The sequence below is a fragment of the Platalea leucorodia genome (assembly GCF_965183815.1).
Source record: "Platalea leucorodia genome assembly, chromosome: W".
Lineage (NCBI taxonomy): Eukaryota > Metazoa > Chordata > Aves > Pelecaniformes > Threskiornithidae > Platalea > Platalea leucorodia.
Window position 1 is genome coordinate 6,454,172 of NC_138859.1, and position 24,131 is coordinate 6,478,302.

The window sequence follows — 24,131 nt, forward strand, 5'->3', positions numbered from 1 at the left end:
CAGCAAAACTAACACAAGCTGGATTAAATCAGCAAATAATTGCCTACACAAGCTGGATTAAATCAGCAAATAATTGCCTACAGCCAAGAGAAAGCTGCTCAGCAGCCCATACCCAGGCAGAGAATATTTCAGCATTCACAGCCAGGTGCTAAATCAAACCCATCAGTAGAAGTTTGGGATGGCTCCTTCAGGAACCTGCTATCAGCCCCTCCTGGATCAGCATTTTCCTTCCCCTGCTTATCTTGGTGTCACATATTGCACAGCAGCAAACAAAACCCTGCATTTTATTTTGCTAGTGGGGATTTTGCTTTTTTTTTCTTTTTTTTTTTGTTTTTGATAATCCCAGCTATTTTCTCCCTCATGCTCCAAAATTGAGGAGTCCTCCAGCAGCTCATTGCCACTGCAGGCAGCTTCAGAGTCACAGCAGTATCAGTGGGTTGACTTAATTGTAAGACAAGATTTTAAAACCCCATCCCGAGTCATTTAACCTAGAGTAGATCTCAGGCTCCCCGGTATGTTTTCTTACCAATTTCACAACTCTCTCTGCTGGCCATTCCCCCATTACTACATCTATTAAGGCTGTGATTTTGGTGGCTATACAAATCTCTAGCAGGATTCATGGGGTTTTGCCCATCACTACCTACAGCCTCAGGGCTCCACAGTGATGCAGAGCTGCAAGAACCCCCCCAGTTTATCCTCCCTCTTGTCTTACTTCTACAGCCCAGAGCTGTTACAGTCACACAAGGACCCTATTGTGACAGAGATGCTGCAATGCAACAGTTTTAGGCACTTTTTAGCTCACATATAGGCTTAAATCCATACTTCAAAGCTGCCTTAGTCTAGGAACCTACAGAAGTCCACACTGGCATACAGCAAACACACAGCACTCCCTTATTCACCAGCTTGTTGGATATATGCAAGAAATAAGACAAAGGATGTTAAGGCAGAGGACGTTAATCAACCTCTGTAAACAGTTAACAAGACCTGGCCTGAGAGAAGAAACAGGAGGACACCACAAAACAGTCTAGCAAGGAACTACCAAGATAAGCAGGAGAAAACAAGGCCGCTGATAAAGCCGAAGAACCATGAGTGAACTATCCTAATTAACCCAGTAAAAACCACAGCTCCAGCAATGAAGCCCCCGGCCCAAGCAAAGACCCCTACCCACTGGGCATGCTCTGTAAGTTTAAAACACACTGTACCTTTAAGTGGAGACGAGGCTTGTGAGAACCAATAGAAGCAAGGATGAATAAGTGGAATTGTGAAAACACTGATAACAGCTACTCAGAATGTATAAAATGTCCCCGCATGTTAACCAAGGTGTGCTAGCTTTGTGGAGTTACCACCTAGCACCCATCTCTGCGCAGACGTGAAATAAATCGATATCTCGACTCTGTGTGTTATTCGGCTTTTTTGCACACCGGGTAAAAGAACCCTGCTTTTGGGACAACAAGCTTAAGGATTACATTGCTGATTGCCACCACATAACACAGCTCTTGCTGAAGCAGGAGATGACTTACAGAGCAGACAATCAACCAAAACATCCTCAGAAACCTCATTTCTAAGAAATGCCATTTAACACACTCCTTCTGCAAGGTCAGGAAAACCATAAAGCAAACTTACTTTCAGCAAAGACATCACAGTTTAGAGCTGTACAACCTCCATCCACCCTGCTTTTGAGTCTCTAAAGCACAAGGACCTACAGCACAAAGCTACCTAGGAGTAGGAAGAGCACTCAATAATTAACAAACCACCCCTACCTGGAAAACACCAACCACCTGCAAAGTGCAACCCCCAAAGCAGAGCTCAGCTGTGCTCGATTTAAAGCCGAGGCAACAGCATGGGGGAAGGTGGGGAGCTTGGAGAAGTATGCACTTGCACACACACTTGTGCAACCCATCTTGCAGGAGGCAGCTTGTTTTGGGGGTTTTTAGACTATATGATTTCCAAATTAATCATGAGGAGCAGCTTGGCAAAGTGAGTTATTTCTGCTGATGGATAGCTAAGCATCCAAGTGCTGCTCGGTGCTGTGGAAAATGGCTTGTGCGGCTCCTCCCTGTCTCTTCTGCATGTACAGGGGCGCAAGGACAAGCTGCTTCCCTACTCTGCTTGAGGGATACACCAGGGCAGATGTTCCCTTCTGGATCCAGCTGTTTTAGGAAGAGACATGATTGCCTTGCTGGGTGCAAGCTGCTGTCCCCCCCTGGTGCCATACCCCAAATTTAAAGCACAGCTTGATCCACCTGCACTTATTTTATCCAAGCAAGAAGCCATGCAAACACCTCTCCTGGCAGCTTGCGAGGGATATTTGTTGTTTAGGACCCGCAGCCATGTTTTGGGGAGGTGGCAAATCTTGAACCTGTTCCTGGTGTTACTCATGCCCGGCTTTATGCAATGGGGAGATGGGGTCTAACCCCCCGGCCAGGGTGGATGAAGGAGCTGAAAACTCAGAAGCTGGAAAAACACCATCTCTGATGGTTCCCTGAAGGACAAGGCCAGTTTTTCCTCCCAGACAACCACGCTTTGTATGCGCTTGATGTCACGCCAGCCCCAGGGACTCTGCTGGGAAACCTATAGCGCAAGAGGTTCCCGTCCTTCTGGAAAACACAACAGGAAAAGGCAAGGTTTTCTCCAGCTGCCAGTTACAAAGGCTTTCTCTGTGTTTTGAAAGGGCTGACGATATACATGAAGGTATAGGAGCGTTCCCAGGGAAAGGAAGGAGGGGGTTTGTTGGAGTAGCCCAGTGCACGCACACCCAGAATAGCACTGGCATCTTCACAGGGACCCGCAAGCATTAATTAGTTGCCAAAAGCTTGCAATAATCTGTTTGGTTTTGCCGAGCAATAAATACATCTGTTCTCCCTCACGCAGGTTTCCATCCTAGGACTGATTTATTTATTTTTTTCTTTTTAATGCAATCTCTTCCAAAAGAAAGAAAACGTATCCTTTGGGTGAAATCCCCCCCAGACTACCCAACGGCCTGAATGTGCCGATACACACATGCCCCTTCCAGAGCCTGCTTTGGTCAAAACATCAGGCTGCGTTTCAATTCCTTGCACAGCAGCAGCACAGGAAAAAAAATAGCCGGTTCTTTTCAACAGGAGCATGCAAAGGCATTGCCCCCTTTTTCCTAATGGGGCAACTGAGGCAGGAGGCAGGGATGTGCTCTCTCTCAGCCCTGCAGTGGTCCTTGGGGTGATGCTACCAGCTTGGAGCAATTCGGGGATGGAGGGAGTGGGAAAGGGTTTGCTGGGGTGGGAAAGGGTTTGCTGGGGGGGGCTGAGATGGCTGCTAACGTTGTCCCCTCCTTTGGGGTTCGCCCTTTGCCAGATTTATAGCAATGCCCCAAAACAGCCTGGGGGGGGGGGGAGTTGGAAATGCCATCACCAGCGAGCCTTCCCGCCCGGCAGGCTGCTCGCCCATCCCTCCTCTTGCATTTTTAGGCAATGCTGCCATCGAGTGGTCCAGGAGCATCCGGATGCGGGAAGAAAGCTCGGCCACTGGCCTGGACCCCTCTACCCTCAGCCAGGCAGCCCCTGCTCCCAGGGCTGCTGGAAAGGCGGAGGCCCTGCTTGAGATAGATCTCCTCCTTCACCCATCCTAGCGTTAAAAAGCTCAGTCTCACTTTAACGACTGACCTGGTGTTGGGGACTAAAGGTTTTCAGTCCCCCAGGCTTCCCTAAGGGCTTGCTCCAGCGTAAGAGCCGAGCATCCTTCCTCCACGATGCTCAGCTGTGCAATTCAACCCCGAATTTCTCCCAGTTTTGGAGGAGCCGCAGCTTTACCTGGGAGTGGTTCCTCCAGCTCCGTGCTCCTCTTCCACCGATTTGGGAGGCTGCATCCTGAGAACACGATTTAGGAGCATCCTTTAGCAAACCGGAGGGATGTGCTCAGCTTTCCAAGGTGATTTTTCCTCTTCATTGGTGCATCCCGAGGGAAAACCAGCTCTCCTGGCAGACAGCACCACAGTTGTTATTTTTTTGCCCATACCTGGCAATAACACAATGCTGGAGGAGTAAGTTAAAACCACCCCTGTCTGGTGGATATTATAAACCCAGACTGTGGGAAGGTGCAAATCTCTGTTTGCAGTTTAATTAGATTCCAACAGCTTATTCATGGGAGAAAAGACTCTTTAGCAGAGAAGGTTTCGCCAGCCCAACAGGAGCTGTGTTTGCTGTATGAGCGAAGAGGCACTAAAATGAAATGTCCTGTTTGCAGCGGCAGGAAGCCAGTTGCACCAGAGCAGGAAGACCTTTTCTTTCTTCGAGAAGTCAAGCATTTGTGTTATTCATTGGGGATGCAAAGCACTCGCTGACCACAACATAAAGCTGTTTGGAGAAATCCCACGGCTGTTATATTGGAAAGCTTTATAATTTATAATATATAAAAATAATATAATATATAAAATATATAAGCTTTACAATTATCAGCATGTTTTAAACTCCCGGTGACTTTTTAGAGCACGTTTGGCCCAGATGCCCATCAGCCCCCCAAAAGGATGCAAAGCACAGGAAGATTTTGAGGGCAAAGAGGTTGGAGAGGGGACGAGGAGGCATGAAAACGGGGGGGTGAGGGGGTACGGGGAAACCTGGGGGCTCCTGCCCGCTGGGAAGGGCAGCTCTGCGCTGCGGGGAGCGGCACCGGGGGGGGGGGGGCTGCAGCTCCGGGCCCCAGCGGAGCCCCCCGGGCAGGGCGGGGGGGACACGGGGGACCGGGGGAGGGCTCTCCGTGCCGGCTCTGCCCATCGCTCGCTGGTACCGCCCGCATCGCTTGTAAAAGCCCCGGTCGTGCCTCGCCCGCCGCAGCCGGCTCCGCGGCACCGGCTCCGGCTGCACCACGAATCCCGCTCCGGTCCTGAACCGGGAGGGACCCGCATCCTGAACCGGCTGCGCCCCGGACCGGGAGGGACCCGCATCCTGCTCCGGTCCTGAACGGGGAGGGACTCGCACCCCGAACCGTCTGCACCCTGAACCGGGAGGAATCTGTGCCCTGGTGCAGCTGCAGCCAAGCCCGGAGGGACCAGCGCCCCAAACCAGCCGTGCATCCCAGTCCAGCTGTGCCCAAACCAGGAGGGACCCGTGCCCTGCACCAGCAGTGTGCCTTGACATGGCTGGGCACCCTGCTCCAGCTGCACCCAGAGACAGGAGGGACCTGCACCCCAAACTAGCCATGCACTCCAAACCAACTGCACCCTGAACCAGAAGGGTCCTATGCCCTGAACCAGCTGTGCACCCCAAAATGGCTGCACTGTGAACCAGGAGGGACCTGTACCCCCAAAATAGCCGTGTGCCCCAAACTTGTTGTATCCTGATCCTGCTGCACCCTAAACCAGGAGGGACCTGCACCCCAAAGCATCCGTGTGCCTGGTCTGGCTGCATCGTGGTGCGATGGATAACACTCTGCTGCTGGAAGCTGAGCTGGAGCACCAGTGGCTGTTCAACGCCTCTCTGAACAAATCAGTTCGAATGAACAAGTCCTTCTCGAACCAGTTCGTGCAGCCCCCGTGGCAGGTGGCCCTGTGGGCTGTCGCTTATGCCCTCATCGTGGTGGTGTCAGTGGTGGGGAACGTGGTGGTGATGTGGATCATCCTGGCTCACAAGAGGATGCGCACCATCACCAACTACTTCTTGGTGAACCTGGCTTTCGCCGAAGCCTCCATGTCCGCCTTCAACACGGTGGTGAACTTCACCTACGCCATCCACAACGAGTGGTACTACGGGCTGCTCTACTGCAAGTTTCACAACTTCTTCCCCATCGCTGCCGTCTTTGCCAGCATCTACTCCATGATGGCCATCGCCCTGGACAGGTGAGCTCTGAGCGTCAAACCCCAAACCCTCCCCGGCACCCAGGTCTGCCCCACCTGGGTGCTGTGCTCAGCTCCGTCTGATCTCCGGTTATGGTAGAACATTGCAATTAAAATAAATCTCGTTTTGGTAAAAGCAGGCTAGAAATAATCCCTCTCCCCGCCCTGGTTGCAGGTGGCTTTGGGAATCCTTTGTCAGCTCTGCGAAAGGAGCTCGAGAAAAGGCACTGTAACCCCCGTGCATGTTGGTAGCGTGTCTTGGGTGTGCATTTGTAGCATCGCTGTCCTCTCCCTTCCCAGCTCCTCTGCAGAGCCATCCATTCCTTTCCCAACCTCCTCATTTAAAAGCAAACGCAATATTTAGCACAAAACGGCATCACCTCATGACATAAAATACATGCCTGTGTCGGACGTGCCTCTGCTGTGCTGCAGGAGCTGTTTTGTGTTGCTTGGTCTGGGTTGAGAACGACCTAAGAAGCCTCAGAGAGAAGCTCAGGCTCGGGAAAGGCATCTTGACTTGGCGAGCGTGTTGTCGCATTGTGTGTCGGCATGTCCCCCCCAAGCAAACCCACCTTGATTTTATTAGTGGGGGTCATGGGGGAGAGGTAGGTGCCAGGGATTTCTCTCGTTTGGCTGCAGCCAGCTCAGCTTAGTTGGGTTTTTTTCACTGCCTGGTTTCTGCCAGTGCTGCCCGATGGCTGGGGACTGCCGGCAGAGCAAGATCCCACTTGCATTTTGCCATGATCAAAAGTTCAGCAAGTGCTCAGCGGGGTGTGATGGCACAGGGGACGCTGCCTTTTTCTCCGCAGAGGGATGCGCCAGGAGTCGAGGGACACAAAACAGCCATGCACCAAGCACCTCCAGTGCGCAGCTCCCCTCTCTTCTCTCCCCCTCCAAGAAATCTTTTATTTGATGGCATTTTCACACCAGTGCTAGAGATAACAGCTTTGCAATTCCCTCTTGAGTACCGGCATTTCAAGCGCAACAGATTTTTCCAACGCAACATATTTCCCGAAGACAGCTCAGCTCTGCAACACCTCCTTTTGGTCCTTCTTCCCGGGGAGTAAAAGGCATTTTGGCTGGGGATACATGCAAAGGGGGGAGGGAGGAGATTTGCATTGCCGTATGCCAGCACATTTTGAGCTGATGTCTAAGTGCTGCACAAACTGGCACGGATATTTCCCTATGAGAAATTATAGTGCTGCCACAACTCACGCACTGACAGCTTGGGAAACAGAGCCTGAGATGGATGGTGCTCTCTAGTCGTTAAAAACAGGCTCAGGTTTTGTTTTGCTCTGGAGTGGTTACAAGACCCTCTCCCCAAAATAAATCGGACATAGCCAAGTTCTCATACCAGAGATGTGAGAAGAATTTAGGCAGTAATAAATAAAAAGAGGAATAGTACCAGCGTGGCTCTGTTCCTACCCGATGGTGTTGGTGGCTCTGTTTCAGGAGCATCTGCATTTGGAGGATATTGGGGATTGGCCAGGAAAGCCCCTTTCAGGTTAGGATGAATTAGAGAGATATTTTTTTTTTAATAGTTTGGTTTTTAGCCTTCGGTCCACACCCCAGAATAATCAGAAAAGCAAATCTGCCAGGGGAAGCTGGAAGAGCATGTGTAAAACGGGGAGCAAAGGCAGGTCTGGGAGCCTGGGGCTGAATTTTTGAGGGGAATTGGTATTTCCAGCTTTCTTCTTGCATCTGCAAACTCTTAACAGAGGCTTGGGTTTCCCATGGCTGGGCTGCAAAACCCAAGCAAAAACCAAGAAGGACTCAAAAGAAGCTGCAGCCTCAGTGTGCAAACACCTCCTGCACAGGGCTACCTGCTGCATTTCTTTCTTGCGAGGTGGGAAATTTGGAAGATGAAGGCAGCAAAGCCCATCCTCTGCCCCTCCAGGCAAGCAGCACACAACAACATCTCCAAGGGCTGGAAAATTGCTTGTTTTCCTGTGTCTGAGACCTGGCAATAGCAACTTAAATGCATGAAATGCAGAAACTTTTTCAGGGAACCCAAAAGGGAAGAATTTGTCCTGGCAAGCAGCAAAGAGCTGTGCGGGAACAAGGAAAGCAAGTACCTGGATTCGGAGCAGCAGAGCCAGGTAGGCTCAGCAAAACAGATTATATTCACAGCCAGGATGTATCTGAAATCAAACATGACTGCAGTTCTGATTTTCATCAAAAACTAGGAAAGCAGAATTGAATGTGCCTCGTGTTCCCGAAGTGTATTAAGCCATCTATCAGAGCAGTTGGATACGGAGTCTGAAGCCTCAGAGGAGCATCAGTCTGCAGATTGCTCCCCTAAATCATCTCTGCTTGTGCTTTCTGCAAGCAATTTCCAGAACGTGCTCGCTGGAGGATACAAAACCGCCTTGTTACCACACAGCCGTAACAGAGTCATTGAGAGAACGAGTGGGGAAGTGGGTTTGATTCTCCCAATGGCTTTTTTTTTTGCAGAACCTGCCATGGGTTTATGCAAGAAAAAAAAGCTTTTGCTTGAAGCTAGACCATCTGCCCTTTCACCAGGACCTATTTCAGCCTGGGCACAAACACTCTGAAAACATAAAAAGTGTTATTCTGAACCCTGCAACAATAGCAGGAAATTCAGGAATCAAGGCTGGCAGCTTGTAAAGTCTCCTCAGGAAAAGCCATAATGCTGCTTCTCAGCACCCTGCAGAAGTGGGGCCAAACAGCTCGCTTTGGCACTATAAAATTTGCCAGGTCCTTCGGTTTTGGGCGTATCGGTTCCAGAGCACATCACATATCCCTTTCTGGCTTCAAACTCCCCTTGTGAATTAATCCACTTGAAAGAGAAAGACAGAAAATCCTGTTTTTTTCCAATCTTCCAGGAAAAGCGAGAGCCCAGCAGTGCCCATGGTGAGTCCAAGCTAATTTGCAGCCACACTTAGAGAAAAAAAAAAACAACTCTGGACATCCCTAAATTGCAATGTCTGTGGCACATGGGATGGAGCATCATTAGATAAACTGTTGATATTTTCTCTCTCCTTGGGACCTGGATTCATTTCTGAGCACCACCACTTGCCCGCACTGTTAGCAAACTTCAGACAGAGGAATGAGTTTCTGTGATGGTGGACAACCAGGAATGTGACTGAAGGTGAAGATCCCAGATTACTTGCAGAATCAGAAAAAATATCATCTCTGATCTCAAAACTTTAAGTGAGCTAAGCTGAAAACACCGCAGACTGAACAAATACTGATGAGAAGGGTGAGCGCCCTGCCATGAACTCAGGGTGAAGACAGACTGTGCAGCACTTGGGCTATTTAATACAAAGCGATTCCTCTCTTTCTGCAGAGAGTCCTCTGCTCTAAAGCAGCTATAAAAGAGACATACAGTGGGACTAATCTCCTGCAACTCCTAGACCAACTTGCTGCTTTTGCTCATTAAAAGAGCCCCCTCTCCGACCTCCACCAGCACCAACGCTGCCAGACCAACATGCAAGGTTGGGCAATCAAACTGGGATCTTCTTTATATTCCCTTTTTTGTTTCCAAATGGCTTATCAAATTATATTAGGTGCCTTAAGATCCATCAATTTGCCAGCAGGTGCTGCAGAAGAAACATCAAATCTGCGAACCTTCATTCACCACCGCAGCTCCTAAATTGCTAGTCTGCAGCCGAGACCTCTTAATATCTCCCCAACCCCGTATTATTTGCAGCGGTGAAACTGGCTCAGAAAATTATTTACTGCTTGCAAGCTTGAACTCCCAGGTCGGACAAACCAGCTGAATATCAGGAACATATTCGCCAGCTCAGCGACCCCATGCCTTCCCCAAGAGGTGATTACTGCAGGAAGAAACCCTCCAGAGAGGACAAATTACATCAGCGCACAGACAGATTAATTAGTCATTTACACCCTAATATAGCACCAGGGTTTTTTTTTAATTTTGACTTAATGGGCTTCTGGGGTTTACAGAGCAGGACTTTGATCTGCACCCAGCGCTGTGTAATCTTTTTCTCTGTTGGGATGTAATTTGGATGATGGCAGAGCAAGGGGGAAGCGAAAGGAGCCCGGGTTTAGGGCCAGCAGTCCCTGCACTGGCCGCCCTGCGGCATTGCCTACGCACCAGCTAGCAATAACCAAAGCAGCTTTTTACATTCCTGAAAAATCAAGCATCACTGAACACAGCAAAAACCCTACGAAGCTGCTGGATACCCAGCACGGAGCTGGCTCGAAGCACTGATCTCCCAGCTGGGGTTAGAAAGCAGGGGGATGGGGATGGACAAGGGACCGCCTTAGTAAGGGGTCACTCATCAAGGCTGGTTTATGCCCCTGCTCCCAGCAGTAGTCTCTGATCTGATGGGTATTAACCAGAATTAATCCCCCCCAATACCTACTAGATATGAATTCAGCCTGTCAAAAAATAAATTACATCTTTTTTCTCCCTTTCCTTTGGAAAGAAGAGGGGGCTTGAAATTCCCATGGCAATAAATATAGAACTAAGATGAATTAGTGACAGTTTGGTGGCTGGGAGATGCAGGAGACTCAGGTTTTAGACATGCTTTTGGGGTGATCACGGTGCTCATCTGCAAGCTGGGCGCTGCCACAAGCAGAGTTTGAGGGCCTCTGGTGAGATATTTTGTTTATCCGATGGCTTTCTTAATTTATTCCTTAATTTATTCTTAATTCCTCAGTGGCCCAGTGGGAACCACCCATGCACTAAGAGCGCCAGGTCTCATGAGTCACCAGCCCTGCATTTCGTGTGATTTTTGTTCTCCCCCTACACTCTACAGCTCTAAACCAGTGCCAGGACTAATGGGTTGATAAGGTCATATAGGCGCCTCGAACAACAGCATCTGCAGAGTCTCTCAGCGGGGCTGGGTTGTGCCTTGGGTCCTCTTCTCCCATCCCATCCCATCCCATCCCAGTGCTGTCAGCAAACGCAGTGAAAGCAGGAGGGAGCTCTACGCTTCCTTAACAGCCTGCTGCAACTAACTGGGGTTTGATCCTGTTTCGCCTGGATTTGGCTTTTAAAACCGAGCGTGCCCATGGGGTTTGCAATGCAAGAGGTGTTGTGCAGGAAGGCAGAGGAGTTTTGCAAAGCTGTCAGTGTAACTCAGGTCGCTGTTTGGTGGTGGATAACACCTCCTTTTCGATTGCGCTCAAAGGAAATACTGAACTGCTTTCAAAAGGGAAAGATGCTGTGCGTATCAGTGCTCCAGGGAAATGCAAGTGAGAAACCTGCAGCCTCCTGCTTGACGAAGACGCTTTGCCGAGCGTTGCGCATCACTCAGGTCTTGGGGCAGGAGCGCACTGTCCGTCCCTCGCTTTGGACGGTCGCTGTTTGATGCCAAAGCAATAAATGGGAGGAAGCAGCTGCTTGCAGCGCCTTCGTCCCCAGCATCGTGTTTCAAGCACGCAGGGCTCAGCTAGCCTCCTCGGCCGTCATCCAGATACGAGCTATTTGGGGCCAGTGTGATGAGGCCAAGCTTCGCTATGCAAACCTGCTGGAGGGACGGTATTTTTGCATCCACACTGTTGTGACACAATCCTTGCAGAAAGCAAAAAAGCAGGTTTTTCTCAACGGAGCAGCTTTTCGTTTCTTGGGTAGGAAGGACCCGGAGTCATGCTGGAGGCATTTGATCCACCTCAGTTTGGGGCATCTGCTCTGACTTGGTTGCAAACTCCCCCAGGACTGACTCTGCACTAAACCCCTCTTTGCTCAGGACAGGAAATCATTGTGCAATAAAAAACACAGCACAAACCCTGCATCCGATTGGTTACTCATCTGTTATCTGTCGTATGCTTATTACTTAATGAAGCAGATAAGGAAACTCTGGGATGAAAGATGCTTCATAAATTTTTGCTATTATATTAATCTCATCTCCATGAGGGTGGAAACAATTGTGTAATGTTAGTTATCCAGGCAGACTCCAGATTTCCAGATGCAATTAATAGATGGCTACACTGCCTCGAATGCAGTATCTATTTAATAACAGATACGCTCAGAGCTACCCTGGTACAACGTTGTATTCAAATGCCATTGTATCATCATGGTAACACCCTCCCAAAACACAATAAAATATTTAAACAACAGCAAACAGCATTACCAATGTCATCAAATAGCGTCTGGTGTAAAGTTGTGTGCTTTAGTGCCAAGCCCATTCAATATGGTGGATTTAAAACATTAAACACGGTGGGAAAGGTGCAAGGAAAATGCAGCTGCACAGGTCCCTCCTGCAAGGAGCTGGGCAACCCTGAGCTTGCAAAACTTAACGATGGTTTGCACTTGAACATGGTGCTGCCATCTGACAGGAGAGCAACTGCAGATTATTTTATTTTGAGGAACAGGTATCATTAAGTCTTCCCAACCCAACATCTTCTGCAGGCAAATGGCCCCGTTCCCAGCGCTACCCCCATGCGCTGCCTGCACAGGGAACAAAGCCTTTCCCTAACGCAGGAAATTTGCCCTTAAATCCTCAACCAAGAGCCAATTCCCTATGAAAAATTAGGACTTGAAGACCCCATGGTGGTTCGTCACCCGCCACAGTGGCAAGGGCAGGATGCTCACATAGGGACGTGCTCCTCTTCCTCACCTCCCGCAAATGACCATCCCTAGCAAACTGCAACACCCAATTTTTTTATGGATTGGAAAACCGCCATCTTGAACAGCAAAGAAAAAAAATAAATCTCTCCAACAGGATACAGCATCTTAGGGAGATGGGCAGAGTGGGGCCACAGAGGCACTTTGCAAGGAGAAATATGAGCTAATAAACTCATTAGCCTTGCTTTCAAGAGCCTGCTTCTCGCCAGCGTGGTCGGGACCTGCGTGGCCGAGCCAAGGAGGGCAGCGGCTTCCTGGCACTTAAGCTCTGATCGATGCCTTTTGTGCCCAGCGCTGCAAAACCATGCACGGGGCCGAACACCTGCCAGAACCTTGCAGACACCCCGGGGCATTGCAGCTGCATCCAGTGCCCGTGCTCTGCATTTCCATTTGAATGCAAACTTGTTTGTTTTAATAAAAAAGAAATAGATTGGCAAGCTTTTTTTGCCGAAAGGCCAAGTCACGATTGACATGTCATTTTTCTGCCCTGCTAAGAAGTGATTGATGGAGGTTCGGCTGCAGCACCTACCACAGCCTTGCCTGGGAGATCGAACCTACGTGGAGGGGAGAAGACAACCTGGGTGTACCCGTGGTACGGCTCCACAGCACAGGGTTGCTTTTCTGCTTTGCATTTGCTTGCTCAGAAGGAAGATTTTATTATCCAAAACCCCGCCGTAGAAACGTACCACGGGGGAGGGTTTGGCTCAAAACTGAGCAGAATTGCAAGAAAGCAAACTGGCTTTTTGGGACCTGTGTTCTGGATGCAAAAAAAAGATCCAGTGGTGGCAAAAAAAACCCAAAAATTCAAAGACAGGAATACACACAAACCTATTGGGTAGAGAAACATGGGAAGTCCAACCGGTCTGCAAGGAAATGAGTTATTTGAGCACAACGGACCCAGCACTGGAAGAAGGCAAAAGAATCATAGAATCATAGAATGGTTTGGGTTGGAAGGGCCATTAAAGATCATCTGGTTCCAGCCCCCCTGCCATGGGCAGGGACACCTTCCACTAGACCAGGTTGCTCAAAGCCCCATCCAGCCTGGCCTTGAACATTTCCAGGGATGGGGCAGCCACAGCTTCTCTGGGCAACCTGTTCCAGTGCCTCACCACCCTCAGAGTGAAGAATTTATTTCTTATAGCTAATCTAAATCTACCCTCTTTCAGTTGAAAGCCATTACCCCTTGACCTATCTGGTTTGCTCCCTGTACCGATGCTTTTCTACCCCAATACAAGCAAGACGGCGGCTGTCATCTGAGCTAAGGCAGCCACGAAACCATATTCTCTGCTCCCCGCCTCTCCCCGGTTTGATTTTGCATCAAATGTTCTTGTCAAGGAGAAGGGAAAAAAAAGAAGAAAAAAGGAAAAAAAAGGGAAGCAGTTATTAAAATGTTAGGACAATTTTCTGCTTAGTGATACAATTATTATATAATTTTACAATATTTTAATATGAAATAATGGTCTAATTATTTTCAGGATGTTTGTACATTTCCATCTATCTCCAGTATTTTTATGGTCTGTAATACCAGCTCCTCCAAGCAGCCCAGACCCTTTTTATTACATTTTTTTCTTCCCCGTCAGAGCCCCTGTCTGGGAAAACTGTTATTATCCTCATTTTTAATCCTGATGGGCGGCTGAACCCAGAGCATCCCCGAGGGAATATTTCAGAGGTCACTCGGGACCGATGGTTTAGGAATTGCTGCCAAAAAATAGGATTTGGGGCCAGTTTTCCCCCAAGCACCGCTAGCTCGCTCCCTCCTGCCTCCCTGACCCTGTCCTTGCAACGCTAGTGTGGTCAGATGAATTTTGCCATCTCCTTTCCACCACAAGATAGCACTGCAGACAAGCCGATGGCATTTGGAAAGGTCTCTAGGCGATGCAGGTGGGGTTTAGTTCATCGTTACAGCAATTATTTGGATTTTTTTATCAACCATGAGGGCTTCTGCAGCTGCAAAGTGCTTTAAACCGATGAGGAAAGTCCTCCGAAATGCACTGGCAGAAGCAAGGTCAGAGATGTAAAAGCATTTCTGGCTGGTTGCAATCAAGCGCTGGCTTTTGCTTTCCCGAGGTCTCAGCCTCAGATGTTTCTCCAAGCAAGTATTTCAACAGAAATGGCCCAACTTTTGTGGAAACCCCTCGTTTTCCACCATTTCCATGCTTGAGCTTGAACCATCAGGTTGAGCACTGGCAGCAAACTTGGGCACACAGACTTCTTGCTGCTTGGGAGCATAAACCCAGGGTAACGTGCTCTGAACCCCGTGATAAAGCCCACCCAAACCTCATCCAGCTCAGCAAACCCACTAACGAGGGGCTCAGCCAACACCAGGCGTTTGAAGGATGAGGAAGAGGAAGGAGACAAGTCCTTGCAAGGTCCCGGGAAGCCGATCGCAAGTACGATAAGGAAGAAATGAGAAACATGGATGCAGAAACCAGGAGACCTTGATGCATCACCAGCCGCTGTGCCAGAGCAGCACTAACACCCATTGCCATGGCTCTTTCTAACCAGCTTTGATTTCAAGTACCAAACAGATTTTTGAGGGATAATTATCAGGTGGATTAGGTGGATTTTCAGCTGCACAAAGCTGATAAGGTTTGGTACCCTGGGGCAGAGGAAGAGCTGATGGTAGTACCTCCTGCGTATTTACATATTAATCCCTATGTCTTTGCCCCTGCAAGTGGACACCCAAAAATGCAACACAGGGAATATTTGCCATCTAGGAAAAAATTAAAAGAAATAACTGTCCATCTTCTGAACGGAGAAGGGATGAAGAGAGAAATAGAGGAGGCTGCAAACGCCTCAGGCAATAACACATGCAGAGCGATGCAATGTTTCTCCTCTTCCCAAAGCTTGACGGGGAGCAGGGGGGAAATAAAAAATTTGTGATGTTCTCACTTAATCCTTACAGCGCTGCTGGCTGCTGCCAGCTTTGCAAAACCAGATTTGCAGAGGGATAAATTCAATCCACCTCATCACCACTGGAGCTTTCCTCATGTATGACGACTGATGTTCGAGGGAAAGAGCCCAGGAGCCGGGCAGATATAGGTGGCATCTCAGATCACCCATCCCACGCTTGTCCAGCACTCTTATTTTTGGTTCTCCTCCTGTAACACTTGGCACTGTGATCTACTGTAGAGACATGATTTTGCGCGGGCACAAAACTACCAGGCGCTGCCAAAACGGCTGCTGCCAGATGGCAGCATTGTGGCTGGCTTCGTACAAATTGGTCTTTGCAGAAGCAGCTGGTTGCTGGTTGCATTAGCGAAGCTGTTTTTCGGCTAAAAGTCAATGAGCGTCTCAAACGGGATTCAAATCTCAAGGGTAAGATGCTGCAAGAAAATTAGAGCGTTGGCCGGGCAATCGTCCATAAAGGGATTATTCAATGCTGTTTGTATTGTGCTGAGTGAGGGGCTGCCAGGATGCATTAAGGGGGTGTCAAAAGTACGATTCCCATGAAAGGGAGACTTAAAACAGCCCCAAAAGCTGCAACATCAGGGCTTTCCAGCCTTGATTTCTCCTTTTCCCACCTTGCAGGTACATGGCTATCATCCACCCGCTGCAACCCCGACTCTCGGCCACCACCACCAAGGTGGTCATCGGCATCATCTGGCTCCTGGCTTTCCTGCTGGCTTTCCCCCAGGGTTACTACTCGGTGATGGACGAGCTGCCGGGCCGGCTGGTGTGTCTGGTGGAGTGGCCAGAGCACACCACCAATGTGTATGGAAAAACGTGAGTTGAACTTTTCTGGCAGTGGGGACAAGTCACTGTACAGAAAAAACACAAAAAAAGTACAAAAAAAGGAAGCGAGGAAGGATGGGAATGGCTCAGAGATCCTTGGGATGGGGAAATCCTCCCCCTACCCTAGCGAGGGCCAGTGCTATGTAGTCGACAGTAGCAAAATCTCCATCTATATCATCTTGGGGCACATTAAAGTTAATTAAGGCGAGTTTAGTGCTGCTTGTGGTCTAAACGTTGCCCCATGCTGTGCCATGCTCCCTGCTCTTCTTGGATGCTCATCCTCCAGGGAAACTCATGTAAAACTGCTAAGATGCAATATTTTCGCTGTGGGGATGGGGTTTGCATTGCCCCCAGGGGCTTATTCATACAGGTATGGTTGTGGTTTTTGCAGCACTTTTCCTGCAATCCATCTCTCTAAAGGCTTCCTAGGGCGAGAGTTATTCCTGTAAGAGGTAAATAGGGTTTTAGCAGGGGTATCTTGGCCAGGCAATAACAGAAAAAAAAAAATGGTTTGGGATTTACTGAGTCCAAATGCCCCAAAATTCACTTGATGGCTTAAAAAACAAGCTACAAAAAGGGGCTCTGTGGCATCAGCTCAGGCTGGGAGGCAAATGCTGGGTAAGGAGGGCTCAGCAGGAATCTCCTTCCTTCCCGTTAAGGGGCCAGCTAATTAAACCTAGCATTTCCAAAGGGTCTGGGCAACCCCACTGGTCTGCCAGCACAGCTGTCCTCCGTGGTTTGCTCTTTGAAGTCACAAGTCATGCAGCAAGTTGAATGTCATGCGTTAAGGAAAAAGGGGGGAAGGCATTTGTGATCTCCAGTCCCGTGGAGCAATGAATTAGGGCTGTGAAGCAGGGGACACACACACACGGAGAGGTGTTTAAAGCCAACCTGAGCCTGGCGAAGGTCTCTCTGCAAGACAAATGAGATGAGTCTGCCAGTCCGCAGCGAGTGGCGGGTTGCAGAGAGCTGGACACTATCATTTATTATCATCTTATTTACTTACATTGCAAGGCAGGTAAGGCAAGAACTAAGCTGGGGCTGGCCCAGCTGATCTCCAGAGGTGTCTTCCAACCTTAATTATTCTGGGCCACCACAATAAATACAGCCAGTGCGAAGAAATGCCGCTGGCTTAGACAGCCCGCATGGCTGGGATGGGGCTGAGCCCCCTTGGACCAAAGCAGCAACCAGTGCAAGCTCAGGGCCTGGCTTTGACAGATCATTTGTTGTTCAGCTGTACGCTGGGGCCGTCGCTTTTTCAAATAGCTAATTCAAGAGAAAAATGCCACCATTAACCTATGAATGATTTGCCACTGGAAGCCAGGCACCGCTTCAAAGCCTGAGCATCCCGTGCTCTTCGGCGAGCCAGGGGCTCTGCAGACAGATGAGGGAAGCCAGGAAAGCTGGGAAAGCAGATGCTAAGCAGCAGCTTTTAAATAGCCAAACCCCAAATATTTGGTGGGGATTGAAAATAACTTGCAGCTCAGCAGCGTCTCTCCAAACCGTGCGAACTCACTTGCACAGCACAGAGCCCGGCAGAGCCCGAGATGTTATTTTACTGCCCCAAAATAACTTTGCAGGGACAGGTGGCTGGGTCACTGTCAAACACCCTCCCCTGCTCGCATAGCCTTGGTGCAGTTATTTAAGGAAGGCGCCGGCAGCAGCCGGCTTGTTTGCAATGCCATGATGAAAAATAATATTTTTTCAGTTCATAGTGAAAATAGGGGACTTTTCCCAACACTGGGGGCGTCCTTTCTCTTGGCAAATGGAGCCCGGAAAGCACAACCCTGGCATGCAGAGGGTGTCAGAGGCCAGGATGTGCACATGAGGTTTTTTCACTGGGAAAACGTGCCCGTTCTCAGCCTGGTCCTATGGGGGGAAGCGGACAAAGACCTTGGTGCAGGCAAGATGTGCCTGCAACAGGAGCCGGCAATTTAGCTCAATTCGATTCAGTGGCTGCTCACTGCTGTTCACCACCGATTCCCTCTCCCGCTTTTGGTTTCGAAATAGATGTCTGATGTATTCCAATTTCATTAGCTGCCATTTCGGTTTGTTAAGGGAAGAGGAAAAGCCACTCCACTCGCCAGCTTCTCTGGGAGATAACAGCCCACAGCAACCATCTGGGCTTTGCAAGGCAAATGGAGATGGCAGCCCCCTCCTCCTCCATCACTGTCCCATAACTCCTATGGGCTCCTCCATCTTATACAAGACCCTAAATCCCCACATCGAAGACCTTTAAATTACAAACCCCAGGCTTCTCTAAGTGCTCTGATCCTGCAGTTCTTGTAGACAGAAGAACATACAGATGGTTTCACATGGAGACTGGTTTTCAGTGCCCAGGGTCCAAAAAAAATGTTCCAGGGCTCTTTGGAAATCCCTGTCCCTACCATGCCCAAGCAGCTCTGAAAATAAGGGTCCGTCTTGCTTACGTTATCTAACAGCTCCTCTGGGGCATTTCTGCATTGCTCTCAGCTGTTTGCAGCTGGTTTAAGACCCTGCATTACATGGGAACCACAACAAAATCTTCATTGCTGAGCCACAGAGACACCTCTTTAATTAGCAAAACAGAAAACAGCCCTACAAAATCCAGCTCAAATGCGATTAGCACTGGGCAAAGAGGAGGCCAAATGAGATTGCAGGTACAAAACAAGGAGGAGATGGCGTGGCAGCACGGGTCCGGGGCCAACCCCGTTCCCTGTGGGAGTTGCACCAGGCACAAGCCTGACCCATTCGTTACACTTTGGAGATATCATTCAATCAAAGCTCCCGGGAGGACGAGTGAGGGCAAGAGCAGAGCATGGCTACAAGGCCTGAACTGCCTTGAACAGATGCAGCACCTTGCATTCGAGCCGGGCACGCACCCCAAAAATGCATGCAAAGACCCTAAAGCTGTTGGAATAAAATTACCTCCAGACCTGGTGGAACGCATGATGCTTTGCAAGCCGGCACCGTGCAAGCCAGCTGTGTTTCTGTACTGCTATTGCTCATCTTTCTGCAGGGTAGAGAGGTTTTTGCAAGCTACGATGGTAAGAAGGAACCTGCAAGGTCAAACTGTCCATCCCCATCCTGTTTGTTAAAAACAGCATTATTTTTTTCCTTTTTAAACCAACTACTATTTAACACAAATCTTCACTGAACCCACTGCAATCCCAGTGACTATTGCAACCTGCCACAGCTCCACCAACTTCACGACAAAACAGTCTCAAGCCTGCGCTAACAGTTTAATCCAGACCCTCTCATTCAATTTCGGGCTTATTTATACCTGTTATAAACAGACACAAAGATCCTGCCCTTTCCATGAGCCTGGAGAACTGACCCAGCCACTGAATTCACAGAAAAGTTTTAATAAATCTCCACAACAAGGGTTTATGGGGGACTGGGGTTATGCCTTGTGCCACCTGAGCCCAGCTAAACTGATGGTGGACCAGGATTCAGGCAAGCTGCATTCAAAACCCAGTGTTTGCCCTGCAGGGAAAGCCTTTATTTCTTCAGCTTAATATTCCCATCCTTTATATGTCAAAAAACCCACATTTGCTCCTGCAGGACTACCAGATAAAAGGTGTGATAAGAGCAAGCATTCATCTCTAGAATAATTTGGGGCGTAAATAGAGTAGAATTGAGAGTAGAGCCACTCCAGCTAAGACATCCTTGCCTTATGAAGGTAACACAAGTTCTTCACTGGCCTCTACATCCCATCCCATGAGGGTGCTAGGATGCTAAAGGCTGGCAGCAGAGGCTTGGAAAAGATTGGGGTGAAAGTAGGGAGTCCTTCCCGGCCTGAGCTCTGCAGGCAACGTCTGCAGGAATTGTGCCAAATTCTCTTTGCCCCTGTGAAGCACTTTGCCTTCAAGCTTGGTTTGCAAGAAAAAGACTGAATAGGTAGAGGACACACACAACGATCATCATTTTTTCTAGGTATCACTTCTGCATGACCATCCTGATCTACTTCTTGCCACTTCTGGTGATAGGATGTGCCTACACTGTGGTTGGCATCACCCTTTGGGCAAGCGAGATACCTGGTGACAACTCTGACCGCTACCACGAGCAGGTCTCGGCTAAGCGGAAGGTAAGGAGCCCCGAGCACAGTTGGAGCCATAATTCATGCCCAATCCCAACTAGCCACAGCCAAAAATACTTCATTGGGGTGGAAACAGGTCAGGATTTGTTGCATGGTTGTTGCTAACGGAGCAGAGTGTCCTCCAGATGTGTGTCCTCTATGAATGTGCATGGTTTAACCAAGATGTCGACCATGTGTTCCCAGTTGGAAAGGTCTCCAAGGCCAAAAGAGGTGGCCCCTTCTGAAGAGTGACACCCCACCTGTGGGGTGTCCAATGGATGACTTTGCTTCCCTGCCCTCTTTTCTCACAGGTAGTGAAGATGATGATCATCGTGGTATGCACCTTCGTGCTGTGCTGGCTGCCCTACCACATCTACTTCACCCTGCAGTATTTCAACCCTGAGTGGTACCTGCAGAAGTTCATCCAGCAGGTCTACCTGGCTATCATGTGGCTGGCCATGAGCTCCACCATGTACAACCCCATCATCTACTGCTGCCTCAACAACAGGTGGGTTTTGAGTGACTTTTGGCAGCATCTTGGTGCAACAGGGAGGGGAGGAGGGGGAGATACAGAGGGGTCTGATGGAGAAGAGTATGGACGGAGAGTTTTTCCAGGATGATTCTGTCCCATCCTCTGCCAGGGGCTGCTTCCAGCAGATGCAAGGACAATACAATACTCACCTAAATAAGTCTTTCCTAAAGCCTGTATGGGATTTGAGGGCAGCTATCAAAACAGTCCCGACTCCTAATTGGGATTTATCAGTGTTTTTTGCCTCCCCTTAGTGAAAAGCAGCATTTTTTGTTGTTGTTTAGCAGCACTTAGCTCTGTCTTCCCACTCCTAGTGAGGTCCTTTTGCCATCTCCACATCCCTCACTGCTGCCTTTCCCCATCTCTTCCATCCCCCCAGGTTTCGCATGGGGTTCAAACATGCATTTCAGTGGTGCCCATTCGTCAGCGCCAGTGAATACAAAGGCCTGGAAATGAAGTCAGCCAGGTACCTGCAGACACAGAGCAGCATGTACAAGGTCAGCCGGATAGAGACCACCGTGTCCTCGGCAGTTGGTGCGGCCGAAGAGGAGCTGGAGGAGAGCAGCAAGGCCAAGCGTCTCTCCGTAGACATGACGTCAAACAGCTCCTCCCGCAGCAACTCCAAAACGGTCTCCGAAAGCTTCAGCTTCTACTCCAACACGCTCACCTAAGCAGCTCCCCAGCTCCGTCGGCCGCTCACAAGGGTGTCACCATCCCCTTTCCCTCACTGGGATGCTTCGGCGCTCAATCCACCCAGCATCATCACCCTGGTTTGTGATGTGCCAGCTTTTTTCCGTGCTGTTTTACTGTCTCTTGCTGTGCCGCTCGCTCACCATCCTTGGGCAAGCCTGAGAGCAAAAGCTTTGGATTAGTTTCATGTGCTCCACTGTGGCTCGTGTCCAAACACAAGGGAGGTTTGGCTGGCCTCCGCCTTGCTCGCTGCCTGTCCAACCCACCACACACCGGCTGGGTGGATAGAATGTAGAAATGGGACAGAGCTGGGTTTTTCTCCTAAACCATAAGTACAATATTGGCAGGCGCTTCCCTGCTCTCTGCAAGGCAGCAGGGATCTCCCAGTGCATCCCACCCCACAGGAAAATGAACCAGTCTTGCACTTTCCTCCTCCCACCTTTAATTTCATTCTCCCTGTCACTCTCGGTTGAATATCCAGAGGAGTATTCAATTCAAAAATCCAGCAAAAAATGCTGTTTTCAGCTTCAGGAGCCTGTGCATCCATGGGGCACCACTGGCCACTCGGCGCTTCAACCGAGATCCAGGCATTTCTGCACAGTCTCAACTCATCTCTGGCACCCGCATCCCTCTGCATGATGGTCTTCTGTTGCCACTCCACAACACAGCTCATCAAAACAGGGCTCTTGAAAAGGATTTCTGAACTGATCCAGACTTTGGTTGCTGTTAATCAACCATATGTGCCAAAAGCAATCACTGTGATTTCCTAAAAGGCCCAAGGTGAGGCCTCTCAGATAGATCTTGGGAGTCTGTGGAGGTCTGGAGAAGAAGAGACTGACCATACTGAAATGTTTTTCACAACCTGGAAATGTCTAGAGCTGCACAGAAAGGGGCATGGTAGGATTCCGTCAGAAAAACAAAGTTTTGCCAGCATACAAGGTTTGAAGGGAGACAAGAATTTTGCAGATGTTTTTCACTCAGAGGAGGGTTGAAATGATTCACTTCCACTTTCTGGATTTTGTTTTAATCAGGGGAACGTTTTTTCTTTTAATCCCCCTGTCTTTTGCATAAAACATTAAGTTTATGATGTGTACATGGATATATCTAATATTTTAGTCCTGTTATGATGGATAATTTTCACTGGGGCTGTTCATACCAAGAGCTCCTTTGGTCAGCAAATGTATGAACATACACTCAAAGGGGAAAAAAAAAAGTAAATAAAATGAGAAGTGGGCAAACTTGGCTTCTGGAGCTTTTCAACTATTCAGCCTCCAAACTGGCTGTTGGAAGATCCAGCCATTAATAAATCCCCAGCCATGATGGTTCTTGGAGATAAAAATACACATATTTAAGCAATGACTCCAGCAGAAATTAAATGAATGGGCAAACAGATGGATCCAAGAGCAACAAAACGGCTGCAAAAGTGGATTGACAAGAATGGTCATCTTCATTTTTACCCCAAATCCTGCCAAGTGCCATCAGTGAGGAGGAGCTCTTCCAGCCACTTCCACGCTCTTCCCAACTGCTGTGACTACGCAACGTTACAAACTGTGCTTCACGCACACGCTGGAATCTGCTATTTTTTTTCCTGCTTAACTTCCACTTCTCACTATTCTTGTCACCCTAAGACATATTCCCTTGCTGCTGCTCCCCACAGCCGTGCAGCCTGGAGAAGGGGGAATGGCATGAGCCTGCCTGGGGATTTGGTTTTGCAAAAAAACACCAGCCCCAGGCAGCAGCAATCGAAGGGATGGGCGATGCCAAGGGTTTTAACGCAAGGCTTGGACTAGGAAACTTTTCCCACCAACTCTGTGCTGTGCTGCGCTGCCAATACACGAGAAGGTGCTACAAACCAGAGCCAAATTCTGATTTACTACCAGCTGCCAACCCAAATTCAAAATTAAAATGAAACCAAATATCTCGAAATGGTCTAGAGAGCCGAATAAGGCAAGCAGAGATCTGCTCCATACACCCCACGCACAAGAGTTTGTGTCAGGTTGTGAGCCTACAGAAGTCAGCATTTAGAAAAAAAAAAAAAGAAAAAAAAACATATATATGTGTGTGTGTGTGTGTATATATATAACCATTCTGCCCTTTTGTGCTCCATGTTTTATGCCCAAAGGATGCTGTGATCGTAAGATGTGCAGAGGAATGACAACTGTCTTCTCACAAGCAATGCTCAGCTTGAAATGTGGGATAGCCCCAAGGGCGTGCATGGAGACTTCAAGCTGACGGTTTACAGCCTGAAGTGCTTCTTGTGCATCTTCTAGAAAACTATCTCTTGAAATAAAGTGGGAAAAATTCCCACCTGTTATAAATGGTGCCAACAACCGCAGCGGAGCCGGCCTGGGACGCCCAAGCTGACGGGAACGTGTCAAGGGATCATTCAACAGATGGAGACCAATGCAGGAAAACCAAAATGTTCTGTGTAAATGGGTACAACACGCCCAAACCTGGGTTTTCCTTTTCCCCCTCCAAGTGCCAAGTTATTATATCGGTGGAGGCAGGAACACGGACGAGGCTCTTTTCACATTTAGGATCTAGGCCAACCTGCAAGATGGGATGTTTGGGTCAGGTCCGCATCCACGCACATGACATGCATCAGGCAACATTAGCTGGTTTCACCAACCTTGGGATGCTCTGTGCATGCAAAAGCCACAGAGAAGTCTTCTTTTGAAGACTGAAAAGCCTAAAACAAGATGCCCCTGCCTAGGCTTGGGGATAGGACATCTAACCATATGGTGAGTCCAGTCTCTGC

The 24,131-nt window shown here is 49.0% G+C and overlaps 1 protein-coding gene across 1 annotated transcript; it reads left to right on the top strand.

Moving 5' to 3' along the window:
• Positions 1–5,387: 5,387 nt before the first annotated feature.
• On the top strand, positions 5,388–21,354 carry LOC309601519 (substance-P receptor-like; the record flags this gene model as incomplete). The annotated part of the gene is made up of 5 exons (XM_082334561.1): positions 5,388–5,806; positions 15,894–16,088; positions 20,013–20,163; positions 20,466–20,662; positions 21,063–21,354. The coding sequence occupies 5 exons, from the start codon at positions 5,388–5,390 to the stop codon at positions 21,352–21,354; spliced, it is 1,254 nt and encodes a 417-aa protein (XP_082190687.1).
• Between the last annotated feature and the right edge of the window lie 2,777 nt (positions 21,355–24,131).